The 27,297-nt window shown below is 63.3% G+C and overlaps 2 protein-coding genes across 3 annotated transcripts; one reads left to right on the top strand and one right to left on the bottom strand.

Moving 5' to 3' along the window:
• Window positions 1-103: 103 nt before the first annotated feature.
• SGSH (N-sulfoglucosamine sulfohydrolase) lies at window positions 104-7,528 on the bottom strand. Of its 2 annotated transcripts, XM_045984030.1 has the most exons (9): window positions 7,337-7,528; window positions 6,300-6,460; window positions 4,841-4,946; window positions 4,443-4,593; window positions 3,961-4,117; window positions 3,509-3,590; window positions 2,331-2,534; window positions 2,061-2,185; window positions 1,134-1,558 (listed from the first exon to the last, which is right to left on the bottom strand). In XM_045984030.1, exons 1-9 carry the CDS (start codon window positions 7,434-7,436, stop codon window positions 1,271-1,273), a joined length of 1,374 nt encoding a protein of 457 aa, XP_045839986.1. In that variant the 5' UTR covers window positions 7,437-7,528; the 3' UTR covers window positions 1,134-1,270. The 2 variants fall into 2 exon arrangements, with proteins under 2 accessions (XP_045839985.1, XP_045839986.1); XM_045984029.1 differs by lacking the exon at window positions 2,061-2,185 and having other exon boundaries at window positions 104-1,558; window positions 7,337-7,520.
• Window positions 7,529-7,545: 17 nt separating this feature from the next.
• On the top strand, window positions 7,546-24,381 carry SLC26A11 (solute carrier family 26 member 11). The gene is made up of 17 exons (XM_045984023.1): window positions 7,546-7,633; window positions 8,571-8,806; window positions 9,320-9,512; window positions 9,856-9,941; window positions 12,472-12,551; window positions 13,485-13,627; window positions 14,735-14,910; window positions 15,344-15,416; window positions 16,873-16,923; window positions 18,799-18,859; window positions 19,686-19,741; window positions 19,818-19,958; window positions 21,286-21,413; window positions 21,638-21,737; window positions 22,183-22,316; window positions 22,756-22,828; window positions 23,556-24,381. Exons 2-17 carry the CDS (start codon window positions 8,573-8,575, stop codon window positions 23,645-23,647), a joined length of 1,821 nt encoding a protein of 606 aa, XP_045839979.1. The 5' UTR covers window positions 7,546-7,633; window positions 8,571-8,572; the 3' UTR covers window positions 23,648-24,381.
• Window positions 24,382-27,297: the final 2,916 nt, after the last annotated feature.

Consider the following 27,297-nt stretch of genomic DNA (forward strand, 5'->3'; position numbering starts at 1 on the left):
TGCAGCAGACAGACCGCCATTTCGGCAGCGGCACCCCTGAACCCGAGTGCCCCAGAAGCTGCTCTGGGATTGAGGCAGGCGTGACCGTAAACAAGCCAGAAAATGACCTTGTGCGTGTTTTACTGAAATACAAAGTTTGACAGCACCAAGCACCGTGGCTCTCCGGCCGCGCCCCCAGGGTGGACTTGTGGGGGAGGGGAGGGCGGGAGACCACCCACTCGAGGGAAAAAGCCCCCGCGCTCTAGGCTCTCCAGGGAGAGCTTCTGCGTCCGGGGACAGCAGGGGGACACCGGGCAGGGCTGGACCATCTATGAGCAACATCCGTGCCACAGCCCCATGTCCAACAGGACAGAGCTGGCCCGAGCCAGAGGACGGGCTCTTCAGCCTCAGACATCCAAAAAGAAGGACGAGCTTGCCCTACAGACCACAGACTGAAACCGGGCGTGTAGGGAGCCCGCCAGGAATCAGTGGCCTCACGGAAACCCAGCCAGCGTCAGGAACTTGACCGAAGGGCAAAGCAAAACAAGCCCCAGGCTTGGTCACAGATTTTTTCAAAACCAGAGACTGACAAAAGGCAGATACTGTGTCCCTACACGGAGTGTAGTCTGAACCCTCCTGCCACTCACGCGGTACCCGGATGCCCCATCTCCTCTCAGGTGAAGGATATGGGAACATCTGGGGGCTCGGAAGAGGGAAGAGGGAAGAGGACCTCAAGCCCCAAGTCCCAGCCCCTTCCCTCTGCAGGTCCCAACCCGATCACGACCATCCTCACCTGTCACAGACTGGGGGCTCCTGGATCCCCTGGAATTCCCGTGCTGAGACCCGGCTCAGACACAAGGACAGCAGTGTCCCCTATCATGGGGGGACGAAGGGCCAGGGCACACACCCTCACCCCTCCAGGCAGCGGCCGAATGACAACAGCATCAGGGAGAGCCCTCCTCCCATGGGCCGTGTGGGGACCCGGTCTGGGACAGCCACCCATGTGCCCCCAAGGACGCTCACAGCTCGTTGTGGAGTGGCCGGCACTCGGGGGAGAGCCTCTCCTCCAGGACCCCGTCAGGTGCGCACACCCAGGGGTCATGGGTCTCCCACTGCCACTTGGCCAGCTGGGTCCGCAGCAGTTCAAGGACCTGCGCGTAGCGGGGGTCGGCAGCCAGGTTCCGGGTCTCGTGGGGGTCCTGGCTCCTGTCATACAGCTCCCAGCGCTCCCGGTAGTAGTAACGGTGGAGATCCTTATACCAGCCCGTGGGGCGGCCGGCCACGGTGCGATTCAGGAGGTCCTGAAAGGTGGGCGACACGTAGAAGTCCTGGTCGATGGGGAAGGGCATCTTGAAGTTGAGGTTGTGCACGAGGCGGAAGGTCCGGTGGTGCACAGAGCGCATGGGGTAGGCCATGGTGACCTCGTGGTGGCTCTGGCTGCCGAAGACGGTGTTCCAAGGCGGCTCTGCGTCCAGCGCCGGCAGGAGGGACCGGCCAGTGAGCCGGACAGGCTTTGATCCAAAGATGGTATAGCTCGGGTAAGGGATAGAGAACCAGTCCAAGATGGTGGGCGTGAGATCTGGAGAGAAGGCGGTGTCTCAGCACGGTGGCCCTCCAGCCACCAAGCCGCTCTGATTCCAAGCCATTCTGTGATGCTGGTGGGCCGCCTCGCACACGGGATCACCAACAGGGAGGAGCTGCGCTAGACCCCACCCCTGGCACCCTCATCTTGGCCCTCTAGGACACAGTGCCTTTAACGAGAGGCCCCGCTTGGCGGTGTTCAGGATCCTACCGGAACCCTCCGGATCAGTAAGGAAGCGCCCGCGGGGGGCTCATGGACTCCTGCCCTGAGCGGCCACAGTGCTCCCGACTTGTGCTTTGGAGACAAAGGGGGATGTGGGCCCCAAGCCGCAGGGGCCCTGTCGCCCTGACTCCTCGAAGCGGGGGTGGCCCGGGAACTTGTCAGAAATGCGAATTCTCAGGCCCCACCCCAGATGCACGGTGTCAGACACTCTGGGGGCAGGGCCTGCCGTGCGGGGTTAACAAGCTCTGCGTGCGAGTGTGACGCGTGTGACGCTCACCTGTGGGCCAGTGGGAGGAGCAACAGCCTCAAAGACCGAGACCCAAGCTAGAATCCTAGCTCGGTGCTCACAAGCTGTGTGACGGTGGGCAACTGCCCTGCCCTCTCTGATCCTCCAGACTGCATCTGTAGAATGGGGTGGCCGTCCCTTCCTTGCCCAGGTGGTGTGGGAACCACGTAAGGCAGCGGTGTGAGCACTGTCCGGACTTGGTGGTGCCCCTGAATTTTCACCTCCCCCTCCCCTGCCCCTGCGTGAGCTGCAGAGCCGTACCTAAGAGGCTCGCGTAGGCCTCGCTGACCTGGCCCCAGCGTTTCGTGTGCTCTGGGGACGACACCAGCAAGGGTTCGGCGGTGCCCGGCCAGTACAGGTTGGTCCTGCCGCTGGGGAAGGGGATCCCGTTGTCCGACGTGAAGATCACTAGGGTGTCATTCAGGACACCTGCTGTGTGCAGCTCCTGGAGCACAAGTCCAACCCCTGGGAGTGCAGAGGGGACAGCAGAGCTCAGCCGCAGCCGGGCATGCGGGGGCGGGCATGCACGTGCGCTCACAGGTTTCCCCCTCCGGCTGCGGGGCCCTGCACCCTTGCCGTCCCACCCAGCCCCGTGTCCTGCAGCAGGCCAGGGACGCCGGCCGTCCCTTAGCACGTCCATGCCACCCTGTGCAGCCGCTACCAGCCGGACGCTGGCTTGGTTTTGTTTTCTGGAATTTCATGCCTGTCCTATGGGGATGACAGGGGCAGAATTGGTGGTGGCTGGAAGACAGGACTCCCTCTACACCTGCCCCCTCTCCAGGTCACCATCCATTCATGGCACCAACAGGGACGCTATAAAGGTTCCAACTTCTTGTGGGGGCTGAATGGTCCCCGCAAAGATAAACCCTCAGGAACCTGTGACTGCGACCCCGTGTGAAGGAGGGGTCTCTGAGGATGCCGTCTCCAAGGATCTCAAGGAGATCGTCTCGACGTGGCCAGGAGGGCTCTAGATCCCATGACAAGTGTCCTTATAGAAGAAGCACTGAGATCGGGGCGCCTGGGGGGCTCAGTGTGTTAAAGCCTCTGCCTTGGGCTCAGGTCATGATCCCAGGATTCTGGGATCGAGCCCCGCATCGGGCTCTCTGCTCAGCGGGGAGCCTGCTTCCCCCCCTTCTCTCTCTGCCTGCCTCTGCCTACTTGTGATCTCTGTCAAATACATAAAGTCTTTTTTAAAAAAAGCAGCAGAACTGAGAGACATGCGAGAGGCTGTGTGAAGACAGGGGCAGAGATGGGAGGGGCATGGCGAGGAGCCAAGGAACGCCTGGGGCCACCAGACGCTGGAAAGAGGCAGGAAGGACTGTCCTGTCCCCTAGGGCCTGTGGGGGGACACGGTCCTGTTGACACTGTGACTTCAGAGCTCTGGTCTGGGACGGGAGCCCACACTGCGGCACCCCACTGCCCGGGCTCCTTGAACCCACCTTGGTCCATGCGGCCGATGGTGGTGTACTGAGCGGCCAGGTCAGCTCGAGCTGCGGGAGTGTCCGGGACGAAGTAAGGCACCTGAAGGGGTGCGTGGGTGCGAGGTCAGGGCTAGAAACAGGCAGGCGGGCTGGGGGGAGGGGTGTCCAGTCCTTGAACTGGGGCAGGACACCACGGAGCCAGCCTTCCTCCCAGGGCCTGAGACCACCCTCCACCAATGCACGCTTGAGCCCAGGACGTCCCTGCTCCTGGACACGTCACTCCACATCCCGACGCCTCTCTCTCCCGGCCCTGCAGACGGGAACCCGGATCCAGGGAGTCACGGAGTCTCCTCTCAAACGTGCTCAAAATCACACACCCGGGGCCAGGACTGCCAAGCCCTTCGATTCACGAGACGGAGAAGGAACGGCACGCGAGCATCTTGGAAATACTGCAAAGGGCTCTCTCCTACCACCACGTCCTGTGGGTCATAGGTCCGCGGGGTCCAGTCTGGGATCCGCCCCATGCCGCGCTCGCCGTTGCCAAACTTCTCACAGAAGGCCCCGTACTGGGGCTGGGAGTGCCCACAGCGGTGGGGGTCATGGAAGGCGACGTAGAGGAAGAAGGGCCTGCCCAGAGAGGGGGGGCTTGAGTGCCGAGGTCAGCCGACAGACGTGCCACCTGGCTTTCTTCTCTGGAGCGCCCCGACCTTCCGGAGGGCACACCCCGCAGCACTGCTCACTCCTCTGGAACTGGAAGTCTCCCTGGGATTGCTCGCCTCAACTTCCCCGTGCCTCCTTTCCTTTTAACCTGAGTTTCTGGAACCTTCTTCCCCTCCCTCGCTCCTCTACCTGGGGCCTCGAAGGATCCCAACTAAAGACTCTGGGAGGAGCATCACAGGTTAACTGCCCAGAGGTCCGGCCGTGCGAGGGAGGGGACAGGGCCTCCTCACACCTGTCATCCCGAGTCTGCAGGAACTTCCGGACCAGCAGCTTAATTCTGGTGATGTTCCGTCCCACCTGGAGGACGGAGTCATTCTCCTCCGTGTACGCAAACTCGAAAGGGTACACCGTCTCGGGCCCTACATGCTTCTTCCCAATGATGCCTGGAGGTGGGGACACAGGCCTGCCAGAGTCCCCGACGTATCCCACTGCCCTCCTCCGCCCCCCAAACCCCGTGCCCTGGAGTGGCCCCTATGAGGTCAGCCCAGGCCCTTGTTCGCACAGACCCAGGGCCCAGGGAGAAGGCCCCGGCCGTGGGGTGCTCTGAGGATGTGACACGGGGCGGAGGGTGGCTCAGGACCAGGTCTCGCCCGCCGGGGCCCATTCCCACCGTGGCATGAGGCCGCTCACCCGTGCGAACGCCGGCTTGGCCGAGCAGCTGCGGCAGGCTCTGCACCTTGTCGAAGGAGTTGAAGTGGTGGGCGTCCTGGTGCAGGCCATACATCCCGTTCTGATGCTGCGGGGGGATGCCCGTGAGGCTGCGCCCGCCCCTCCCAGGCCCCCCTGGAGCCCCCGTAGCCAGCACTCCCAAGAGTCCACCGCCTCCCCCGGCCCCACCCGCTTCACGGGACAGCGGCAGGAAACAGACCAGGAAAGCGCACCCGTGATAACGGGGGGCCTTTATTTTCACCCCGTCCACCTGTACTTGCCAGTTCTTTCGTCATGAGCGCACACCACAGTGGAAAGAAAAAGCACCAGACCTCGAGTAACTGGATTTTTACAGCGCCAAAAAAATACCCGACGCATCACAAAATCAGACTAGAAAAAGACTTAAGGTGAGATGGGGCAGCCCTGTCCTCACTCCTGCGGCCCACGGCGGCCTGAGGAGCCTTCAGGCGACGGGGGTGGGGGGGGTGGGGGGGTGGGGGGTGGGCACTGGTCACAGCTTGCCTCCCCACGTGGGCCTCGGACTCGGATGGGGACATACAGGACACAGGGGCTCGCCATGAGACGATGTCATGAGACAACGTGACCGGAGGAAGTGCCTGTGTCCCCCCGTTCACAGCAACACTATTCATCATCGTCACGGGCAGGAACAACCCAAGTGTCCAGGGACAGATGGACAGGTGCACAACATGGGCCATACCCATACGACAGAACGCAGTCAGCCATTTAGCTGCGAGAGGGCAGGCTGTTCTGTGCTACAGCATGGGGGGACTTGGAGGGCACACGCTCAGGGCGGTAAGGCCGTCACAAAAGGAAACATACTGCAGGACTCCACTTAACGTGAGATACTGGAGTGACCAAGTTCAGAGACACGGACAGGGGAGAAGCGGCCGCCAGGGCTGGGGGGGGGGGGAGCAGTGTTGACGGGCACAGCACTTTCGTTTGGGAACATGAAGAAGTTCGGGAGATGGACGGATGGACCACGGCTACACGCCAGCATGACAGAGGCAGATGCTCACGGAGGAGTAAAAGGGTGAGTTCTGCGCTGTTTGTGTCCTAGCACAACACACAGGGGGAAGTGCAGTTCTTCCCCGCACTCGGGCTCCTGAGCGATATTGTAACATGAGTTAACGCCGGGCGAGAGCGTGTCGGACACCTTCCTGCCTTCCTGGGCACTTCACATACGAAGCAGGAGCTCGGCCCACCCGTCACGATCCCACGAACAAGGTATTATCATGACCCCATCTGATGGGTGAGACGACCGAGGTGCACAGACAGTGCTCTGCTCACAGTCACACGGAACAGGGGAGCCCAGGCTCGGGTGGGCAGGTGGCGGGGACGAGAACGTGGCCACGTCCCAGCAGAGGTCAGGGAGGGGCGCTCCCTCTCCCATGCCGTCCTCCTGCCCCCCTGCGGCCCTCACCTGGGGCAGGCCGGTGAGCAGACTGGCTCGGCTGGGGGAGCAGCTGCTGACGGAGGTGAAGGCATTGCGGAAGGTCAGGCTGCGGCGGGCCAAGGCGTCCAGGTGCGGGGTGCTGACGGCACTGTTGTTGTAGGCGCCACTCTCAAAGCCTCCATCGTCCGCTGAGGAAGGCACAGACACTGAGGCCGTGGGGGCCCGGGACAGTGAAGCCCATGCAAGTGGCATACGCAGGTGGGCATGACCCAAGGCGGCATGACAGCTGCTTGGGATTGATGTCCGGGGGGACGTGACACCCAGAGGACACGGTACTCAGGGGGTCCTGTTAGGAAGTGGGCAGGACCGGGCGGTCCCGGCTCGGCAGCGGCCACAGGAGGATGCGGTTTCTGCACCCGCGTCCCCAGCAAGGAGGGGCCGAAGGGAGTAGGGGAGAACTGTTGACGCTACCATCAGCGGAAGGGCCTGCTTGGAGACCACAAAGTTAATCAGAAAGAGTGAGTCTGGCAGAACGCCAGACCTCAAAAGAGGAAAGAACGGGGCCCTCTTGTGACAGCCGGACCCTGGGCACCAAGTCTCGTGATCAGCCGGGCCGGGGGAACTTGTGATTTGGGGAAGGGCTGCGGTTAGGGGAGGAGGGGCGGCTGAGCTTTTCAGCCAGAAGATGGAGCCACAGCGCTCCCGGGTCTGGAAGCCAACCTGCGGGGCTCCCCCGGGGCAGGGGAGGGGAGCGGGGCGCCCCGCACGCAGCCGTCCCTGCGGACTTGGGCACCCGCCCCTCGCCGGCAGCCCCTCTAGGGCTGTACCCCGCTGAGCTCCGGAGAGCCGCCCATGCGCCGGAGGTCCCGCTGAGCTGGGCAGCGTGGGGTGCGGGTCAGGGCGGCGGCCGGACGCGGTGCTGGAGGCTGGCCGGACCCGCGGCGGGCGAGGCCGCCCCTGCCTCCCTCCCCAAGCCGGCCGCGAACGGGCTGGGTCAGCGGGGAGGCAGGCGCAGACGCGAAGGGGCGCAGGGCTCGCCGGACCCGCGGCGGCGACGCACTCACCGAGGAGCAGCAGCACGTTCCGGGGACGCGCCCGGTGCGAGCGGCAGAGGCCCAGGGTCAGCAGCAGCAGCAGCCCGCAGGCCGGCCCTCGGCGGCGCATGGCGGCGGTTCTGGCCCCGCCCCGCCCGCGGTCACGTGCGCGCTCGCCCCGCCCCCCCCGACGCACGCGCCAGGTCCCTCTCCGGGTGGTCACGTGTGCTCGGGGCTCCGCCCCCCTCCCTCCTCCCTCCCCCTCCCTCTGCGGTTCCTGCGGACCCCGCTGCGGTGGCGCCGGGAGACCCCGAGCTGCGGCGCCGGGTGAGTCCGCGGCGGGCGGGGAGCGGGGCCCGGGCCCCGGGGCGGAGAGGGCGAGCTTCGGGGGACGGGCCGGGGTCGCCGGGGCGGCGCGGGGCCCGAGGGGGCGGGCTCCTCCTGCGGGACCCTTCCCCACTGCGTCCCCACCGCGTCCCCGCCAGGCCCCCGCCGCCCTCGGCCTTGCCGGAGCGGTCAGGCGGCGCGGGGTCCCCACCGAAGACCGCGGGTCCGGGGCAAGCGTCTTCGTGGGTGGGAGGCGGGGTGCGTCCCGCGCCGGGGCGGGGGGGGGCGGTCTGGGCCGGCTCCGCGCGCGGCTGCGGGCCGGGACCCGGGAGGCTGCGGCGCGTCTGAATTCCCGGCCTCGGACGCTGCCCCGCGCCCGCTCAGTCCCGGGGCGCTCCTGCGGGGACGAGGAAGCCACAGGTGGGGGGTGGGGTGGGCGCGTCAGGCTGGGAGACCCGCACCGCGGTGGGGGGTGGCGCCGGGCCTGCTGCGCGGGGAAAGCCGGGGGCGCCCACCCCGCCGGGCGAGGGAGCCCCCGTGGACCTGCCGCTCCTCGCGCTGCTCCGGATAGATCCGTGGGAGGAGGAAGATAAATTATCTCGGGAGAGAGGGTGTCTAATTAGCGACTGCGTTTCTCACGGAGAAATCATGGATCGCCTTTTTCTGGCCAAGGTCCGTGGACAGCCGCGAGCCGAGGCTGGGGCAGGTGGGATTCAAGGGAGCAGTGAGCAGGCGTCAGGGTGGGGCGGCGACACCTATTCTTGTGGTCCCTTCGTGCCCAGGTGTGGGTGCCTTTCAGGGCAGCGAAAGGGCGTGTTTAATCCCTGTGGCCCATACCCCTCGGGAGACCCCTGTGCCTCTCTCAGGGCCCTAGACCCGGCTCTGTTGCTGCATCCTCCCAAGCCCAGACCCTGACTGCTGGTCCTGTTGCCCCCAGGTATGCCCTCCTCTGTGAAGGCGTTAGGTCAGGCCCGGCCGTCGGGTGCCCGCATGGCCCCCCAGGCCCGCTGCTGCTCCCCAGCGGCCGTGCAGAGGTGGCTGCCCATCCTGGCCTGGCTGCCCGACTACTCGCTGCAGTGGCTGAAGATGGACTTGGTCGCAGGCCTCTCGGTTGGGCTCACAGTTGTTCCCCAGGCGCTGGCCTACGCCGAGGTGGCCGGACTCCCGCCCCAGGTGAGACCTCTGCCCCCCCGCCAGCTTCAGCCGCTGCCCGGAAGCAGGTGGGAATGCGTCCTCTCCGCTGCAGACAAGCGGGCCGCCAGGACCCAGCCCCGTGGAGCCCCGGAAATCTCAGTGTACAATCTATAGCGTGTGATGGCCTTTGGGCACGTGCACACCCCTGTCACTGCTTTTGTCATAATTGTCACTGAGCTAGTTCTGGGGTGTCCATCGGGGCCGGCAGGCAGACTCACTGTGGTCTCAAGAACGCTTTCTTAGGCTCACAGAGAGACAAGCACCCCTGGCCTTTGTGTCCCTGCTGGCACCCAGCTGGGGTACAGGTAGAAAAGAGGCTCCTAGTTGCTGCGGGTCCACACCACGCTCACGGAGGGCGAGCGCTTTGCCCTGGGTGCGCGGCTGTGCCGGCCGTCAGGACGGCCCCCACAGACCCTGTGCTCAGACATCTCCTCCCGGACACTGGGGGCCCCCTGTGCGCCACCTCGATGCTTAGTGCTGTCTCCCCACCAGTACGGCCTCTACTCTGCCTTCATGGGATGCTTCGTGTATTTCTTCTTGGGCACCTCCCGGGATGTGACGCTGGGCCCGACGGCCATCATGTCCCTTCTGGTCTCCTTCTACACTTTCCACGAGCCCGCCTATGCCGTGCTGCTTGCCTTCCTGTCCGGCTGCATCCAGTTAGCCATGGGCTTCCTGCACTTGGGTAAGGCTCTCCGGCCTTCCTGCCAGGGGCTACCCAGGCACCTGCCTCCTGGGGAGGCTCTGGCTCTCGGCCTTCCCTTCTTTGTCCTGTGCGTGTGTGAAGGGAGGGGTCCCCTCAGCCCTCCGCTACTCTGCTTAGAGGCCAGGACGCTTGGAGAAGTGCCCAGGGCCTCAGACCCTAGCCTCCCTTCCCCACCGTCCAGACCAGTCCGAACAGGGTGTGTGGCCCACCTGTCCTCTGCCGCACTCCCGCCAAACCTCCTCTCCCAGCCCATACCCGCCCACGTTTGTTGGGACTGGGCAGAGCGGGGGCGACCAGCTCAGGGTCCCCTCTCGGCCACCAGGCTTCCTGCTGGACTTCATCTCCTACCCCGTCATCAAAGGTTTCACCTGCGCTGCCACAGTCACCATCGGCTTCGGGCAGATCAAGGTAGGCACGCTGGTTGGCAGCCGGGCCCCTCCCGGGTCGCGGGACGGAGGCTGGCTTCCCTCTGCGCGGGCCAGTTGACGTGTTGCTCTTCCAAACCTCAGACCACAAGGTGCTCCCGTGGGTCTCCACAGATCCCGGCAGCCCTCGGGGGAGATGATGCTGCGTGCCGGTGGGACAGTACGACGGGTTATTGGGGTGACCGGCAGCAACCGCCTCACCCCTGTTGGGGTTTTGGGGCCAGTGTTTGGGGCTTGGTTTGCCTCGCAGGGCGATTCAGTTCTGCTGCCTTCCCTACCCCCCGGCCAGCGCGGCCTCGGGCCATCCACGTACTGCCGACACGTTGACCATCAAGTTGGTCCTCCCATGCTCGGGCTCGTTTAGCTTGATTTCATTTTAATGTTTTTTTTCTCCATTCTGTTTAGTATTTTTCCTTTAAGATTTTATTTATTTGAGAGAGCAAACGAGTACAAGCGGAGGGAGGCAGGCAGAGGGAGAGGGAGAAGCAGACTCCCCGCTGGGCATGGAGCTTGACATGGGACTCGATCCCAGGACCCTGCGACCACGACCTGAGCCAAAGTCAGATGCTTCGTGACTGAGCCAGCCAGGTGCCCTCTTTTTTTTTTTATATAAAATTTTTTTTAAAGATTTTATTTTATTTATTTATTTGACAGACAGAGATCACAAGTAGGGAGAGAGGCAGGCAGATAGAGGAGGAAGCAGGCTCCCTGCCAAGCAGAGAGCCCGATGCGGGGCTCAATCCCAGGACCCTGGGATCATGACCTGAGCGAAAGGCAGAGGCTTTAACCCACTGAGCCACCCAGGCGCCCCGCCAGGTGCCCTCTTACAGGTGGTGTTATAAACAGAAACGTAAGGAGACGTAGCACCTGAGAAATACTGAACAGGGGGATGCCTGGGTGGCTCAGTCGGTGAACTGTCCGACTCCTCATTTCAGCTCAGTTTGTGATCTTGGGGTCCTGGGATCGAGCCGCATCGGGCTCCATGCTAAGCACAGAGTCTGCTTGGGGTTCTCTCTCCATCTCGCTTTGCCCCTCCCCCCACTTGCACTGTCTCTTTTTCTCTGAATAAATAAGAAAAACCTTTAAGGAGAATTTGTAAGAAATCTCGGAACTAGTCATCACCGGCGACTGTTCCCTCTTCACCGGGGATCGAGGTCCCAGAGCACAGGGGTGGTTTTGCTTTGCGGCCGGCCGGCCCGTGCATTGTGCAGAAGTGGGTGAGTGCTCAGTGGGGTGTGCAGAACGGAGTGGAGCCCGATTGTGCAGGCGAAGGCCCGCCCCGTCTCAGGACCGCTGTCAGCACCCCTCCTCGCTGAGGCATGCCTTGCGTGGTCAGGGCTGGCCCCGCACAGGCTCCCTGGTGAGCCAGAGGAAAGGAGCAGACCTTCTCTGTGCTCCTATGATGCCGGATGCTGGGTTAGACCCTCCCTTGCCTTGGCTTGTCCTGACGCCCCGGGAGGCAGGCTCATCCTTACCTACCGGGAGAGAGGAGGGAAGCCCTTAGGTGCGGCGGACGGTGTGCGTGTGGTGTGTGCAGGTGCGTTAGGGTAAGCCTGGCAGGTACTGCTTAGTGGGATGATCTGTAGTTCGTTCTGAAACAGCCTCCTCTTTGGTATCGGGAATGTTCTTTCGTGCAGTTAGAACATACAGAAGGTAGCTTTTTTATGCACGGGTGCGCGGCAACGCTAGGTCTCCTAAGTCTTTAACACCCTAAGTCACAACAGCCATCTGAGAGCTCTGGGCCAGGGGTTCTCCTGACCTGCCCTGGCAGGAGCTCCCTGGGTCCCAGAATCTAGGGTTTCCACCCTGGAGTCTGTCCCCATTCAGGCTGTGTGCGTGGGTTTCGGGATCTTGGAATCTGACTCTCTGGGGGTCTGGGCCTTAACCACCCTATAAACACTCCACACCCTTTGTCAAGTGGGATAAAGGATTAACACAGAGGAGAGCCCTTTCTCCCTCCAAGGACCCCGTCTGCCTGTGTCCCCTTCCCTGGAGGCCCTCAGAGCCTCTGGTGGTTCTGCCTAAACCTTCACCTGATTTTCCTTCTGGGGGAACAGTACCCGGAAGGTGGGCCTCAGACCACTGGCAAGGGGGTGTGGGGCATGTCAAAGGCAATGGGGCCCACGGGACAGGCACAGTGACCTGGACCCTGGACCAGGGCAGTGGGGTCCACGGGGCAAACAACCGTGACCTGGACCCTGGACCAGGGCAGTGGGGCCCACGGGGCAGGCACAGTGACCTGGACCCTGGACCAGGGCAGGGGTGTACTGATATCTCTTTGAGATCACTTGGACTGATTTTTCTCACAAGGGAGAATTATTCACCAAGAAGTGTCGTTGACCGTGAATGTGAAGTGCCTTTTCGTTGGAGGATAATTCTGATCTCCTGCTCCTGGGGGCTTTGGGAATGGGCAGGTGGTTCCCGGGGAGCCCTGGGATATGCCCCGGAAGGGGGCTGAGATGGGCTAGGATGCTGCAGGGGAATGCTGTCTAACTCAGTCTGTGTTTGGACAGAACCTCCTGGGACTGCAGGGTATCCCGAGGCAGTTTTTCCTGCAAGTGTATCAGACGTTCCGCAAGGTGGGAGAGATCAGGTACCTGCCAGCCATCCGGTCCCGCGCTTCCCTCCGGGGGCCTGGCCACCCAGACTGGGTCCCAGAGCTGCACCGGTGGGCGTCCAAGGAGCTCAGCCCCGAGCAGCCCTACTCCATCAGTCAGGGCGGGACAGAGCCCCAGGGAGTGGGGCCACACCCAAGGCTCAGAAGCTCTGACGGGGCCGGGAGCCGGTCTGCGGGGCCCCTGTGCACAGCCTCCGCGGGCAGTGGCGGGAAGGGCCACGGTGTCTCTGAAGGTTTGTAGTGCAGTGAGGAGAGCGCAGGGCACGGGGAAGGCAGGTGCAGACAGAGCGTGCAAGGAGAGGGCTTGAGAGCCAGACCGCCACTCGTGCGCTTTCTTCAGATGAAGGACAGACAGGAGATGCTCCTAGAGGGGCCCAGCCGGAAGCCAGGACACCTCGGTGGCCGGAAGAGCAAGAAGTCGCAGTGGTCTGGGAGGAGCTGCTGGGAGGGAGCGGGGACACCTGTGACCGACTGTCCTCTGATCGGCTGCGAGGCTTCTCGGAGCTGAATACAGCTGAACCCGGGGCTCCCTGGCCCAGGACATGCAGACGAGGTCCTCCTAGCTGTGAGATGGGGGGTGGGGCAGGGGAATAAGAGACTGATGGGCTGGAGAGCCAGGCTGTGAGACATGAACCTTCCAGAACAGACGCAGCGGCGCCTGTGGCCACAGGGCTACGTGGCTGTTAACATGAGCCTCTAGTCCCACCACCGTCGCGTTCAGGGCCTCGACTCCCAGGCCTGCGTGTCACTGAGTGTTGAATAAAGCCGTGAGCTGGACCGGGGATGCACGTGGCTTAGGAAAGAGCGAGGAGAGCCGTCAGGAGAGAAGGCCTGCTGGCAGAAGGGGCGATGGGAGGGCGGAGGGGTGTGCCCGGGGCCGGCCAGGGTGTGACCTGTGTCGGTCCGCAGGGCGGGCGACGCGGCGCTGGGGCTGGTGTGCGTGCTGCTGCTGCTGGTGCTGAAGCTGATGCGAGACCGCGTGCCCCCCGTGCACCCCGAGATGCCCCCGGGCGTGCGGCTCAGCCACGGGCTGGTTTGGACGGCCACCACAGGTGAGTGGGGTTCTGGCCACGGCTGTCCTGCGCACCGGGGCCGCACCTGCGAGGTTCTGCTGTCCCTGGTCTGGGTGTGACCCGGGCAATGGGGTACTGAAGCTTGCCAGCGGGCTCCAAGCCACAGCCCGGGTGGAGAGCGGCGTCCAGTATGCTCGAGCACAGCCGATCTCGACTCCCAGGGACCTTTGATTGTGTCTGGAGGCATTTCTGGTTGAGACTCCTGGATGGGGCCGTCACAGGCACCTGGTGGGGAGAGGCCAGGGAGGCCAGCAAACGCCTGCGGGGCACAGCCTGCCGGTGCTGGTCCAGAACATCCGGGTGTGAGGCCGGGAAGCCCTGGCTGGTCCCTGACGGAGAAAACACACAGACCACATGGGTCGGGTTGAGCCGTGTGGGGCTGAGCCTGGGTTTCCCATCACACGATGGGCCACAGGGCCCTGGGCCTTTCCTGCATCCTGGAAGGTGCTAAGCGGCTGAAGTTGTTGTCCCGACGACGTCAGTGATGAGGCTGTGATGTAGCTTCTTGAGAGCTCGCTGGGTAATGGGGTCCGATTCTGGGGAGAGATATACCCCCCCCATTTAAGAAGCCAGCACAGGGGCACCTGGGTGGCTCGGTCGGTTAAGCCTCTAACTCATGGTTTTGGTTCAGGTCCTGCTCTCAGGGTGGTGGGATCGAGCCCTGCGTCAGCCCCCGTGCTCAGTGGGGAGTCTCCTTGGGCTTCTCTCGATCTCTCCCCCCACCTCCGCGCCCCCCCACCCCCGGCTCGGTACAGGCTCTCGCTCTCTCTCCAATAAATAAAATCTTCAAAAAAAGAAAAAGAAGACAGCCAGCACCACTGGGGCGGGAGCCAAGAGGTGGGACCCAGGGTGACCTGTCGATGACACGGATAGCCGTGTGTGTCGCCGTGGACCTGTCCCACCCTCTCGCATTTGCCGTGCCATCCCCCGTTCCTGCCTGCCCCTCATTCGCTGGTGTGTGTGCCATTTCCTGGCTGGAGTGTCGGGGATGGTGGCTGGGGACGGGTGTCATGCCTCCTCACGTGTATTTCCTGCCCCGTCGCCCAGAGGAGCCAGGTTTCACAGGCAGGTCTCCTTCTGTCCTAGCCCGCAACGCCCTGGTGGTCTCCTTTGCCGCCCTGATCGCGTACTCTTTTGAGGTGACCGGATACCAGCCTTTCGTTCTAACGGGGCAGACGGCCGAGGGGCTCCCTCCCGTCCGGATTCCGCCCTTCTCCGTGACCACGGCCAACGGGACAGTTTCCTTCACCGAGATGGTGCAGGTGGGTGGAGACGGGGAGCCAGGCCTGCCAGGCGGAGCCAAGGTGGTCTCCGGGCCTGGGTCTGCACTCCTGAGGCCTCTGCCTTGTAACGAGGAGCTCCGAGCCCAGCTGGAACCGCCGAGTCCTTGGGATGGAGCGCCTCTGGGTGCAGCGACGGGCACAAAAGGGTCCTGACTGGGCAGGACCTCCAGGGACACCACATTTACTGTTCTGGCCTGAGCCCAGGGTGCTCCTCGTGCTGTGGGCCTGACAGAGCAGGGATGCAGTTGGTGCTCTGTTTCGTGTCTGGCCCCGGGGGAGCTCCCAGCCCCGCAGCTGAAGCTCGGCTTCTGGCCAGACGCGATGAGCCTGTGCCGGCCTTGATGGGTCACTGCCCGGCCGGCCCCTCCTCGCCTTCCCCGGAGGCTCAGCTGCTGCCCCTCTCTCCCCTCAGGACATGGGGGTTGGGCTGGCCGTGGTGCCCCTCATGGGTCTCCTGGAGAGCATTGCGGTGGCCAAGTCCTTCGGTAAGCTGCCCCCCATCCCGGACCCCAGGGGTGTCCCGGCCTTGCTTGCCTGCCCTCTTGCTTGCATTTATCCTCTTTGGTTTTTAACAGCTTGAGTTTTCAATCAAAGGAACGCGTGCTCGTGTGTTTAAACCGTGTGGTAGGAGTGCGTTTGTGACAAAAACGCCATCCGGCAGTGTCTGGTAGCGTGTGTGATGGTGATTCTCCTGCCGTCCAGGAGGAGAAGGGCCTGTGTCTCGCTGTCGCCTTTCCTGTGGCGTCAGCGTGTCCCCCACCCGTCCCGCCCGCAGCGTCCCAGCGGATGGGGGCTGGAACGGTCTCATCTCGGGACAGACGCCGCAGCCTCCACCCACTGGACACCTGTGGTTAGATAGCTTCGTGGGTTGTGGTAAAACGTAGTAGTTCAGGAAGGGATGAGATTTAAGTTTTTCTTTATTTTTGACACGACTTAGGTCCTTGAAAGTTCTCACCTAATAGATAATAAGGGCTGTGTCTGATGACAGGTTCCCCAAATTCCTAAAAACCTAGAGGTGCGCTCTTCCCAGCTGGCGGAGCACACCTGTGCCCTCCTTGTCCCCGGGGCGCCCGGCGCATGAATAGCCCCAATGCCCACTGACTCGCAGACCTCAGATTTCTCCGGAGCCTGCTCGTCCCTGTGCGGCCCTCCCTTGGGTCTGCGGGGCGTCTGGCTTTGTGCTGTGCACGTGGATAACACGATTCTTTGGTGCTATGATGGTCACGCGCCGTGGTCCTGGGCTGCGGGTCAGTTCTGAAGATGAAGCCAGCGAACGGCGTGTACGTGGCTGCAGCTCCATAGACCGGGTCTGCCTGTGCCCACGGCTCGAGCCTCCCGTCCTCCCAGGGACGCGTGCCTGACGCGCATTCGCGGGCTTGTCCCCACCGGCCCCCAGCGGCTGCTCCCCGACCCGCCATGCGGGCTGATCAGATCTGCCTTGCGCAGTTTGTTTTCCTGATGATTTTCCCCGGGGTGGGGGGCTTCGGGGCCCTCTGGATTCTGCACCTCACAGCGTTTATGCCACTTGGGGCTTTGAAGCTGTTTTCTCCTGAAGTCACTGGACACCCTGTCCTAACGTGGAAGCTGTTTGTTCTCCGAAACCAGGGCTGGAGACCCGCGGCCCAAGGGCGGTTTTTACGTTCTCAAACGTTTGAAAGAGTTTCCGAAGATTAGGATTTTGTGACGTACGAGAAGCGCGTGGAATTGGCGTTTCCATGTTTATAGAAGGAGATGTCCCTGGAACATGGTCTTGCTCATGCGTTCACGGGTCCCCATGCCGGCTTCCAGCTACGACAGGTGCCGAGTCGTGAGAGTGGCCGGCGATGCCTACGGCGTTCCCAGCCTTGCCCTTTCCCGGAACGTGAGGGCTTCATTCCATGAATGTTTTTTCAGTGGAGATGTGTGTCTAATGACAACGTTTTTATTGTCCTTTGTCTGTAGCTTCTCAAGGTGGTTACCGCGTCGACTCCAACCAGGAGCTGCTGGCCATCGGTAAGCGCCCCGCGGCGGCTCTCTGAGGCCGAGGGTGCTTCTCCGCGTCTGCCTGAACCGCGCAGGTCCTGGGCTGGTTGCGGTGAGGTCCAAGGAGCAGAGCTGGCCCCGAGTTGGGCCCTTTGAAAGGCTCGCGTGGATTCACCCGTAAACCGTCACTGGGAGCAGGCAGGTCACCTGGGGCGTCCCTGCTGACTGCAGCTTGTCCAGTGCTGGCTCTGTGCCCAGCCCCGAGGGCTGTAGCCTTGTTCTGTCAAGGAACGCTCAGAATGTCCCCCCCCCCCCCCCCCCCCCCCCCCCGAGGTCAGATCGCTGAGGAATGTGGCCAGGTGGGACTTGCTGGAGTTGAATACCCAGGCCCCCCTGCCCCAGGGCGTCCCTCCCGGCCCGTAGGCAGCTCCATGAAGACTCGGGGAGGCCCCCGTGTGGACAGTCTGTGCCTGGCATCAAGCCTCTCTGGTGATTCATTGTGTGGGCGTGACGTGAGTCTTCATTTCTGTTATCATGACTTTTTGATTTTGTGGACGGACACCAGGCCTCTCTGCCTTTCCTTCCTGCTCCTGGTGAGGTGGGTGCGGTTCCAGCGGGCATCGGCACCAGGTGCCTTCCCAGCAGAGTCCACGGAACCTACCCTGTCCCCCACCCATCCCCCGCCCCCCCCCAGGCCACTCCCTCATGGTGGCAGTTTGGACCTGATCTGCTGGGTTTCCGGACAGCGGAGGGCGTGGAGCCCCAGGATGGGTCTCAGGAGCTTTGGGGGCGCTCATTTCTGAGCCCGTGCTGGCAGGCGTCACCTCGGTGGCTAGCGAGGTGCAGTTGGCCAGGACTGGCTTGGCCCCAGACGGGGAAGTCCTTGGACTGACCTCCCCACGCTCAGTAGTAGCCGCCCCGGTCAGGGTCCTCGGAGCGCTGCCGCCCTTCCGCAGGGAGCGCGGAGCTGCTTCTCATGGCAGTGACCAGCAGGGCATGGCCACGAAGTGCCGGTTATTAAGGTGGACATGTGGACCCCAAGGGCAGCTGACCCCGGGGTGTGGGAGAAGCCAGGCGGCAAGAGGCCTCCGTGGACTCCACAGAACCCCCCACTGGGAGGGACCCACACATCTCCACCCTTCAAGCAGAAGGGCCCCGACCTGAGTCTCGAGCGGCCATCGTGAGGAGTCGGGGTGGCCACGTGTGGTCCGTGCACGGCTGTGCCACGTCTGCCCTGCTCTCGCTGCGTGTGCCAGGCTGCGGGACTGGGAGGGCCTGCGTGAGTGGGCCCCACCCTGAGCTGCGCGAGCATGTCTTGGACCTGCGACCCCCCGTGATGTTTGTGAAGGTGCCGGGCTGAGCCACGTGCCAGTGGGGCTGCCTGTGCTGAACGTGGGCTGATTCTCTCCGTTCTTGGGGCCCAGCCAGGTTCCGTCAGGTCGGGGTGGGTCAGCGTCACAGGGGCGGACCCCTAATTAACCATGACCTTCTGCCCCAGCTGGTCGTCTCATGAGAAGAGTTTGGGCCTGAAGGCACTCGTGGGGTGCGGCGGGTGGGCAGCCGGCCTCTGGGCAGCCCCAAGTGTGCTCGGCCCCTCCTGGGGAGGGGATTCCTCTCCTTGTTACACGTGGGGAAAGGTGTTTAGCTCATCGGGCAGGGCTGGGACCAAAGTTAGGTTAAAGGGAGGGTCAGTGAATTTGGCAAAGATCATGGTTTGTTTTCCCTTCCCCGAGACAGACACACAGGCACAGACGTAGGACCCCCTGGGTGACTTCTCTGGCCTTCTGTCTTCTGTTTCCTCTCTGGTTTTTGGCCTCCTTTTCTCTACCACCTTTCCCCTCCCCCCAATCTATTTTAAACTCTTCTCTCTCCTGGATAAACCTCTTCTTTCCGCTTTCTTCCCAGGCCTGACCAACGTGCTGGGCTCCCTCGTCTCTTCCTACCCGGTCACCGGCAGCTTTGGACGGTGAGTGACCATGTCCTTCCTTCTCTGTGCTTTGGGGAACGGGGGGGGGGGGCTCCCAGCCCAGGCCAGAGGGTCCGTGTCCACCTCAAAGAGCCTGCCCGGTCCTTGCCCACATCTCAATCCCGCTTTGTTCTTCTCTGGGGCCGAAGTCTGCCTGCCAGCAGCCGCATCTCTAGACCAGTGGCACCCGCGGGAGGCAGGATGGGTCTCGCTCTGCCGCCCCTCATGATCTCACGGGGTTTTCTCTGACGGCCTCGTGGTTTACTCCTAAAATGTTCCAGCCCGTGGTGGTGCTCCGTGGGTCGTGGCGGAGCGCCTTCCTAAAGGAAGTGGGGGCAGAAGCGGGGGAGGGTCATGCACAAGTGTCCACACGCAGCGCCACTGATGGTCCCTCACGAGGCAGAGGGTGACCTGGGGCGGAGAGGCGGTGGACGCCTCAGCCTGCAGGGCCCAGACCCCTGGAACCGCTGGCCCCACCCTGTCTGAGTACCAGGCCCCCCTGACACCCCCACAGCCCCGCATCCCAGGGGCCCCAGGGCATTCTCTGTGTCCCCCCCTGCAAACAGGCGTCACGGCGGGGCCCATGGCGGGGTTACCAGAGGTTACGTGGGGAGTGTGTATAGCAGGGCCAGGGGCCACTTTGTGGGATAAAAGCTCTGTTCCCTTGTAAAACTTCCCACTTGTTCCTGCTGACGAGTGGTGTGCCGAGCCCCGCGCCAGTGTCCGCGGGGCCGCGACGTCCCCTCGCAGGCGCTCCTGTCCCGGGAGACCGGCTCCCTGCTCTTCCAGGCTCCCACAGCCACTAACGGCTTCTGTCGCCTTCCAGGACGGCTGTGAACGCCCAGTCAGGGGTGTGCACCCCAGCGGGGGGCCTGGTGACAGGTGAGCACCCCCCCCTCGTGCCCAGACTGCATGCGGGGGCGGGGCTGGAGGTCACGGGCGCCCCGTGTCCCCGCAGGCGTCCTGGTGCTGCTGTCGCTGGACTACCTGACCTCATTGTTCTACTACATCCCCAAGTCCGCGCTGGCGGCCGTCATCATCATGGCCGTGGCTCCGCTCTTCGACACCGGGGTCTTCGGGACGCTGTGGCGCGTGAAGAGTACGTGTGCCCTCGTCCACACACGTGTGCCCTCGTCTGCCTCGCACGCGCACACACGGCCTGGGTTCTTCCCTCACCGCTTTCGCCGACCCCCGCGGTCGGGCTGGAGCTGGGCGTTCTTTGTTCTGGGAGGTGGTCCCGCTGCCGGCCGTGGGTCAGGGCGTCCTTTAGCCCCTCAGGCCACCAGGAGCCCCAGACAAGCTCCATGAGGTGCCGAGCGAGTCTGCAGCTAACAGGGTACCCGCTGCTCCCCCTCCTCCCGCACCCCTCCTCCCTTCCCTCCTTCCCTCCCTGCCTCTCCTGCACTCCTGCCCGTCCTCCTCTCTCCCTCCTCCTCCGCACCTCTCCTCCTCCCCACCCTGTCCGCTCCTCCTGCACTGCTCCCCGTCCTCCTCCACGCTCCCTTCCCCACTCCCCCTTCTCCCCTCGTCCCTCCTCTCCCCCTCCTCCGCCTCCTGCACTCCTCCCCGTCTTCCTCCACTCCTCTCTCTCCTCCTCTCCACCCGCATTCCTGTTCTCCTCTCCCGCCGCCCCTTTCCCAGCCCCAAGCCCGGTCCAGCGGGGGATGATGGGAGACTTCCAAGGTGACCAGCCTGTCCCAACAGAGCAGTCCCCAGCTCCCGGCCAGTCACAGTGGTTAGGACCCCCCACGCCTGCAGGGCCCTTCCTGGAACAAGTGTCTGTTCTGAGGGAGGGATGGGGCTCATGGGCTTCTCTGCCGTCGGCCCCCCGGAGTCACCAGGTGAGGGAAGTGGTGGTTCTAGGTGGTTCTCAGCCCACACGTGCCTCTTCTTCCCTGAGCCACCACCCCGTCCCCGGGACAGCCCCAGGTCGCGCGCTGCCGTGCCTCCGTGGGCGCCTGGGTGGGCTCCACAGCTGATGCTTCCTGCCCACACCGAGGCCATGGGATGGGGGCCTCGTCGGAGTGACGCATGTCAGCATCAGGTCCTGACATTGAACCCCCAAGTACGCCCCCCAAGCCTTTTGCACCAGGATGTCTCATCCAGTGGCTCAGAGAAGTCACTGGTTGCCCAGGGTCAGCCACGTGGCCTCTGGGAGGTCGCAAGCCCTCCCCGGCCCCCAGCGTCCTGGACCTGCTCCCTGCCCCAAGTCCCGTTTTCAGGCCTCTGACAAGTGTCCACTGTGGACAGGCTCCCAGAGGGCAGGGGCTTGGGCCAGGCCCTCAGGTCTTGTCCCTCCGCCAGGCTGGGGGGGGGGGCGCGGCTGACAGCCTCTGAGCCCCAGTGGCCTGTGAATGGTGTCAGGCCCCGAGTCCCCAGCGGGGGGTCCCCCGGGGGCGTCAGCCAGCCGGACCGCTCTCTCCCAGGGCTGGACTTGCTGCCCCTGTGTGTGACGTTCCTGCTCTGCTTCTGGGAGGTCCAGTACGGCATCCTGGCCGGGACCCTGGCGTCCCTGCTGATTCTGCTGCACTCCGTGGCCAGACCCAAGATGCAGGTACCAGCCCGCCCGTTCTCGGCGCAAGAGGGATCCGCAGCCTCAGAGTCCCAGGGGGTGAAGGTGCTGAACTCCCCACGCGCCAGCTTGTCTGCCCTGTGCTCCCCGACTCCCAGCGCCGTGGGTTGGGGGCTCCTGCCTGGACGGGCTGCCCTAGCCCAGCTGCCAACTTGGATGTGCCTCCGGGACATGCAGGCTTCCCTCGCTCTGTCCCCTGTCCCCAGGTGTCGGAGGGGCCGGTGCTAGTCCTGCAGCCGGCCAGCGGTCTGCAGTTCCCCGCGGTGGAGGCCCTCCGGGAGGCGCTCATCACGCAGGCCCTGGAAGGTGCGTGGGCAGGGGGTGGGGGGAGGCTGCGTTCATGCCCAGCTCCTGCCATTGTCTCCGCACCCCAGTTCTGCTGCCGCAGGACCCGAGCCCTGTCTCAGCTCTGGGGCAAGCGCCCCGCTCCTGCGTCCAGGAGGCTGGCTACCTCAGGGCAGCGTCCAGCGGCTGCTTGCCGTCTGCACACAGCAGGGGAGGCTGTTCCCGATCTCGGTTCCTAAACACCCAGCCCTTCCTCCGGGGCATTAGGAATTAGGGGAGAAGAGGGACCTGTGTTCCCTAAGGAGAATCACCGTGGTCTCCAGACGGCTGTTGTCTGGGGTCCTGCCAGTCCTGCCCGCCCGCTCCCCGGTGGGGACGGAGCCCCCATGGCCTCGCCGTGCCCCGGCCCCGGGCCAGGGCCTCCCGCAGCCGCCCCGCCCTGTGTGACGGTCGCCTGTCTCCGCAGCGTCGCCCCCGCGCTCTGCCATCTTGGAGTGCGCGCACATCTGCAGCGTGGACTCCACCGTGGTGCTGGGGCTGGAGGAGCTGGCGGGGGACTTCCACAGGCACGGCGTCACCCTCGCCCTCGTCGGCCTGCAGGTGGGCGTCGTCACGGGGCGCTGGCCGGGCTTCTGTCCGCCCCACGCCTGCCCGTGAGGGCCGTGCGGTCACCATCCCTGCGCCGGGGCCCGAGAAGCTGCCCGAGGTCCCGTGTCCCACCTGCCCGTGGTCCCGTGGGGAGGACCTGGGCCCTGGCTCCAGAGCTCTCTCCTCAGTGTCAGCCGTGCGGTCTGCAGAGCTGGTTCCCGCGGCTTCGCTGAGTGAGAGTTTAAATAGCCTCCCACTTCCAGCGCGGCCGGAAGCCAGTTTCTTCTCTCCGTTCTCCTGAGCGGACGTGACGTTGTGTCTGCAGGGGCGGGGCGAGGCTGTGACACGCGGTGGCGGTGGCGCTGGGCCTGGGGGCCCGACCCATGTGTGCTTGCGGGCAGCAGCGGCCCCGCCCCCCACCCCGCCTGGAGTTAGTTTCTCTGCCCCGCAGGTCCCTGTCCTCCGTGTCCTGCTGTCTGCTGACTTGAAGTGCGTCCAGTACTTCTCCACCCTGGAAGAGGCAGGTGGGTGTCGGCAGAGTCCTTGGAGAGAGCCGCGGCCACTCGGGGCGGGGCAGGACCGCAGGACAGATAACTCTGCTCCGGGAAGGTGGGGCGGGCTAGTGCGAATGTGGGGCCACGGGCATGGTGCTTGAGGCGGAGGGCAGGCCCCCCTGTTCTGGGAGTTATCTCGGGGGTGGTTTAATGATGCGTGGCGTGCACCCTGTGGACACACACACCTCGTGTGCGGCTCGAGGTCTGACAGGTGGGTACAGCCAGATGTGCGCCGATGTGGACCATTTCCATCATTCCGGAAAGTGCCGTCAGTCCATCCTCGTGACCCCCACTGGGGGCTGCCACTGTTCCAGTTCCCTCCCCCCTGGGTCAGCTCTGCCTGTTCTAGAACCTCACATAACTGGAATTGAAGGACTTGGTCTGTGTCTGATTTCTGGGGCTTAACGGGGTGTCGTTGCTGGGAGCAGTTTAGGCGCTGACCCACAGGAGATGGGAAGAGACGTGGCCTGACCGTGCCAGGGGACCACTTGGCCCTAAGGAAGGGTCATCTGGGCGTGGACAGTGATGAGGCGCTGGCAGGGACTTAGGCGGAAGCTGCCTGGGCTGGGAGTGCCGGCTGGGGGCACCCAACCCCCTATGACCCAGGACTCGGACGCGCCACCTTCATCCCGTCCTGGGACCTGGCCCTTCCCCACTTCGGCCTCTTCCGAGCTTGCAAACCTTGTACTTTCTGCAGAGAAAAGCCTGAGGCAAGAACCGGGGACCCAGCCCTACAACGTCGGCGAAGACTCCGTTCCGGAGCACAAGGTCGCCCTGTTGAAGGCCTGAGGGACGCTGGTGGGCATCTGATGCCTGGGGAGTCTCGCAGAAGGTTCTGGGTGCTGTGATGCCAGATGCCACCCTATAAACGCCTCGGTCCCAGGGCTTTGAGCAAGTGACCCCGGAGGAGGAAGGAAGCCACGCATTGAGATCCACAGGTGGGACTCGTGCGCTTCATTTGGGGTGACTGAAAAGTCATCTCCCTTCTGTTCTGGGCATGAACCTTTTCCTGAAGCACGGTTTGCAGAGAGCCTTCTGGAAAGACTGACCTGGTGAGGGGGGCAGGATTTCCACCTGGTCCGGGGGCCGGGTCTTCACACCCCAGCCCCTTCCGGGTTCCGGGGCGGTGGGGTTGGGCAGCTCCGAGGCGGATTCCAGTCTGGGTGGCGGCGTCTGCGCTGTTGTTGGGAAGGAAACCGAGATGTGCCAAATGACTTAACGTGTGTGTGAAAAGTAATTCTGTTGTCGGTGTTTTTTAAATTAAAAAAGCAAGAGCTTTGGTGTTTTTGTAAAAACCGTAAATGCTTATTGTAAAACGTACTGGAAATCACCCTCTCCATCCACTTTGGTGGTCGCCCAGGCCCGTCCCCGCAGTGTGCGCGCCCGTCTGTGTCCGCGTGCGGGCGTGTGTTCCCAGCCGCGTGTGGACGGGGTCATTGTGTACCCGGTGCTCTGTGACCCACACTTCCGTGCAGTCCTCCTGTGAATTACTCGTTGTGATAATAAATAGAGAATACGTGGTCTGTAGCGTCTCCGATGTGCCTTATTCTGTGTCTGTGTCACAGTGGGCGCCCCGAGCCTCTGCGCCTGAGCTTCTCTCACCCGGCGGGTACGTACACCTTCTGCCCCCGCCGTCACAGCCGAGGAAGGCTGGGCTCCCGGGGCTTCGAGAAAGAACTTGCCGTGCAGGCGGGCGCCGCGGAGTTCCCCGGCGTTCCCGCCAGGACATGTTCTGGCCCCTGACCCACCCCTACCCCTGAATCTGGATTTCCTGACCTCGAGCAGCTCTTCTCTCTGCACAAATGAGCATGTCCTGGAGCCCTGCGCTCTGGGCCGCCTCTCCCCAGAGCCCCGTGGAGAAGCCGTCCCGTGGTTCGCGGCCCCCACGCCAAGCGCGTCCCTTCTTGAGCCGAGAGACCACCCCAGTGGCAGAGCGGGCAGACCCGGGCGCCCTGGCAGGCCCTGCCCTCTGGGGTCTGCACCCGGAGCCGCGGCCGTGAGGGGACCCGAGGATGGTTAGCACAGCCTCGGCGATTTCGGGAAGTGAAAGCCAGCGGAATGTCTCCTTGGCCGCCGGGCCGTGTGGCAGGTGAGGGCACCGGGCGGAGCCGTGCGTCTGCACGCTGCTGCTTTTGAGGAAAAAGAGAGGGTTGCGGAGCGATGCTCCTGAAGACGCGTTTGTGTGACTGACGTGGCGATGTCTGTCTGAGCTTAAGGAAGGTCCTGGAAAGATACACATCCAACTGACACGAGGAGTCGCGTTGATGTTACACGACCTCTGTTGATTTTAACTGTCTACGTGTTGTTTAGTTTCTCAACGATGCATTCACATGTAGGTAAAAATTAAGTTATGGCTTAAAATTAATTTATATTAAATTTATATTAATATAATGTATAATTACGCATTTGTTAAGTTTAAAATTAACTTATAATTTATTAAATTTTGAACTTGCTAAATTTATAATTAATAATATATAATTATTAATTATACAATTAAAGCTTCATTTTAGGAAAAGAGCAGAGACTGGAATGGACCACGGCACGGAAAGACTTCGGAATTTGGTGTCCGAGGACGCCCGCTGGACCCCACCGACGCCCCTCATTGGCAGACGAGCCCCTCTGGGCCTTGGCCTGTGCCCCGGGGCCCGCCGAGCGGGGCTGATGGTACCGTTGCAGCAGGACAGGCCCGCGTCCATATGGCTCGGCTCTTATAAAAAGAGCGGTTTGGTCCACACACACACGTGGGGAGAAGCTGTGTGATCAAGAAGGCAGAAGCCCGGGGGAAGCTTCTGTGAGGCGGGAACAGCACAGGTGGCCAGTTAGCCACAGCAGCCGGGAGAGGGGCCCGGGGCGGAATCTGCCTCACGGCCTCGGGAGGACCCGCCGCGCCGAGCCCGGGACCCTGGCCTTCGCGCCCCCCACCCCTGCCTGGCGTGTGCTGCTGTGTGACGACAGGCCTGGGCAAACTAGAGGTATTCGGTGCTGGCAGGACGGGACCTCACCGGTGCCCCAGGAAGCCACGAGCTGAGAATGGCAGACTGCGGGCCCACGGGCCTGAAAGAGGGCACGTGCCAAGCAGCAGCCCATGGGCACCGCCACCCGTTGCAGCCCCAACCATACACCGGACGGTGGCCCAGGTCCACGGCCTCGACGTGAGCCCCACGAGCCATCTTACCGTTTCCAGTCACCTTAGCGAACAAACGGTGAGATTAACGTTTCGTTTGACCCGTTACACCCGCGATACTATCGTTGGAGCACGTGATCTACACGCAGCTCACCGACGGGACGGTTGGCGTCTTGAAACCCTGTTTCAAGGCTGCGGTGGATGGTGTGCCCGCAGCCCGCCGTGAATCGGATCAGCCACGCGTGGAGTGCTGCGGGCCACGTGTCCTGTGGCTGCCGGGCCGGATACCCCAGGTTTGAGATGTCCGCATCCGGCGTGGTTCGGCTCCTGGCTCACGCCTCTGCTTGCCTCCACTCCATCCCTGGGGTGGTCGTGGGACTCGCTGGTGCGGGGATGCGGGGACGTGGGGACGTGGGGACAGCAGAGGAGGTGGCGTGCTGCGGCCGGCTGGCGGACAGCTGTGTTGAGTCCAGGCTGCTCTGGTCTCTGGCTGCATGACGTGGGGTAAATTGTCTAATCTCCCTGGCCCTTAATCTCCACATCCTCCAAAGGGCCATGGCAGGGATGGAGCTGAGGGGCGGGGTAGGGAGGGACAGGTGTGTATGGGGCTCAGACACCGCTGCTGGGAACCGGACCTCCTGGCCCTGTCCTTCCTCAGGCTCTCCCCTCCCCTGCTCTGAGCATGAACCCAACGCCTTCCTTGATGAGCATGTGTTTGGGGGCTGCTCCCCGCTGGAGGCAGCTTGAGGCAGGACTCTGAGGGCGGGAGGAGGGAGGGGGGAGCTTTAGGCCCCGGGCTGCAGCGCGGCGCTCCTCCCCTGCCCCAGGGTAATGAACCCGGGCAGGGTGGGGGATCCCGTGTGACTGCTCCATGGTTCCTGCAGTCTGAGGCCACCGTGGAGCGGCCCCCCCAATGCCACCAGCTCTTACGGGGCCAGCTGCATGCTAACGTGGGGAGCGGTGGGTGTCCCCGTGCGTGCTAGAGCGGGCCGGGGACCTCCGGCTTCAGTAGAACATCCCCCTGGAGCCGGGCCACCCTGCCTGGGCTGACCCGGAGCCAACAGCAAACCTTTTCCTGGCTGTGATGTGGTTACGTGCATAAACCCTGGTCCGCACAGACGTACCTGCCCTCTGTAAATTCAGCTACTGACGCCGGCAGAGAGCTTGTCCCCCCTCCCCACTTTAGAATAATTTTAATCCCATGGAAGGACCCGAGTTTATCCAAACCATAGGAACCCTCTGCGGTACCAGATGGCTGCGTCTCTCTGAGCAGATCGGGCAAAGCCCACGGGGCTGGTGCCTGCAGAGGTTGAAT

The sequence above is a fragment of the Meles meles genome, chromosome 18 (assembly GCF_922984935.1).
Source record: "Meles meles chromosome 18, mMelMel3.1 paternal haplotype, whole genome shotgun sequence".
Classification (NCBI taxonomy): domain Eukaryota; kingdom Metazoa; phylum Chordata; class Mammalia; order Carnivora; family Mustelidae; genus Meles; species Meles meles.

Coding starts and splice junctions, on each gene's coding strand:
- SLC26A11 (XM_045984023.1), top strand. CDS start 8,573: ATGCCCTCCTCTGTGAAGGCGTTAGGTCAGGCCCGGCCGTCGGGTGCC. Junction 9,513..9,855: donor CATGGGCTTCCTGCACTTGG/GTAAGGCTCTCC, acceptor CTCGGCCACCAG/GCTTCCTGCTGGACTTCATC. Junction 19,742..19,817: donor AGCGGGGGGCCTGGTGACAG/GTGAGCACCCCC, acceptor GTGTCCCCGCAG/GCGTCCTGGTGCTGCTGTCG.
- SGSH (XM_045984029.1), bottom strand. CDS start 7,436: ATGCGCCGCCGAGGGCCGGCCTGCGGGCTGCTGCTGCTGCTGACCCTG. Junction 4,947..6,299: donor TGCTCACCGGCCTGCCCCAG/GTGAGGGCCGCA, acceptor ATCCCCCCGCAG/CATCAGAACGGGATGTATGG. Junction 2,535..3,508: donor CATCGGCCGCATGGACCAAG/GTGGGTTCAAGG, acceptor CTGCACTCCCAG/GGGTTGGACTTGTGCTCCAG.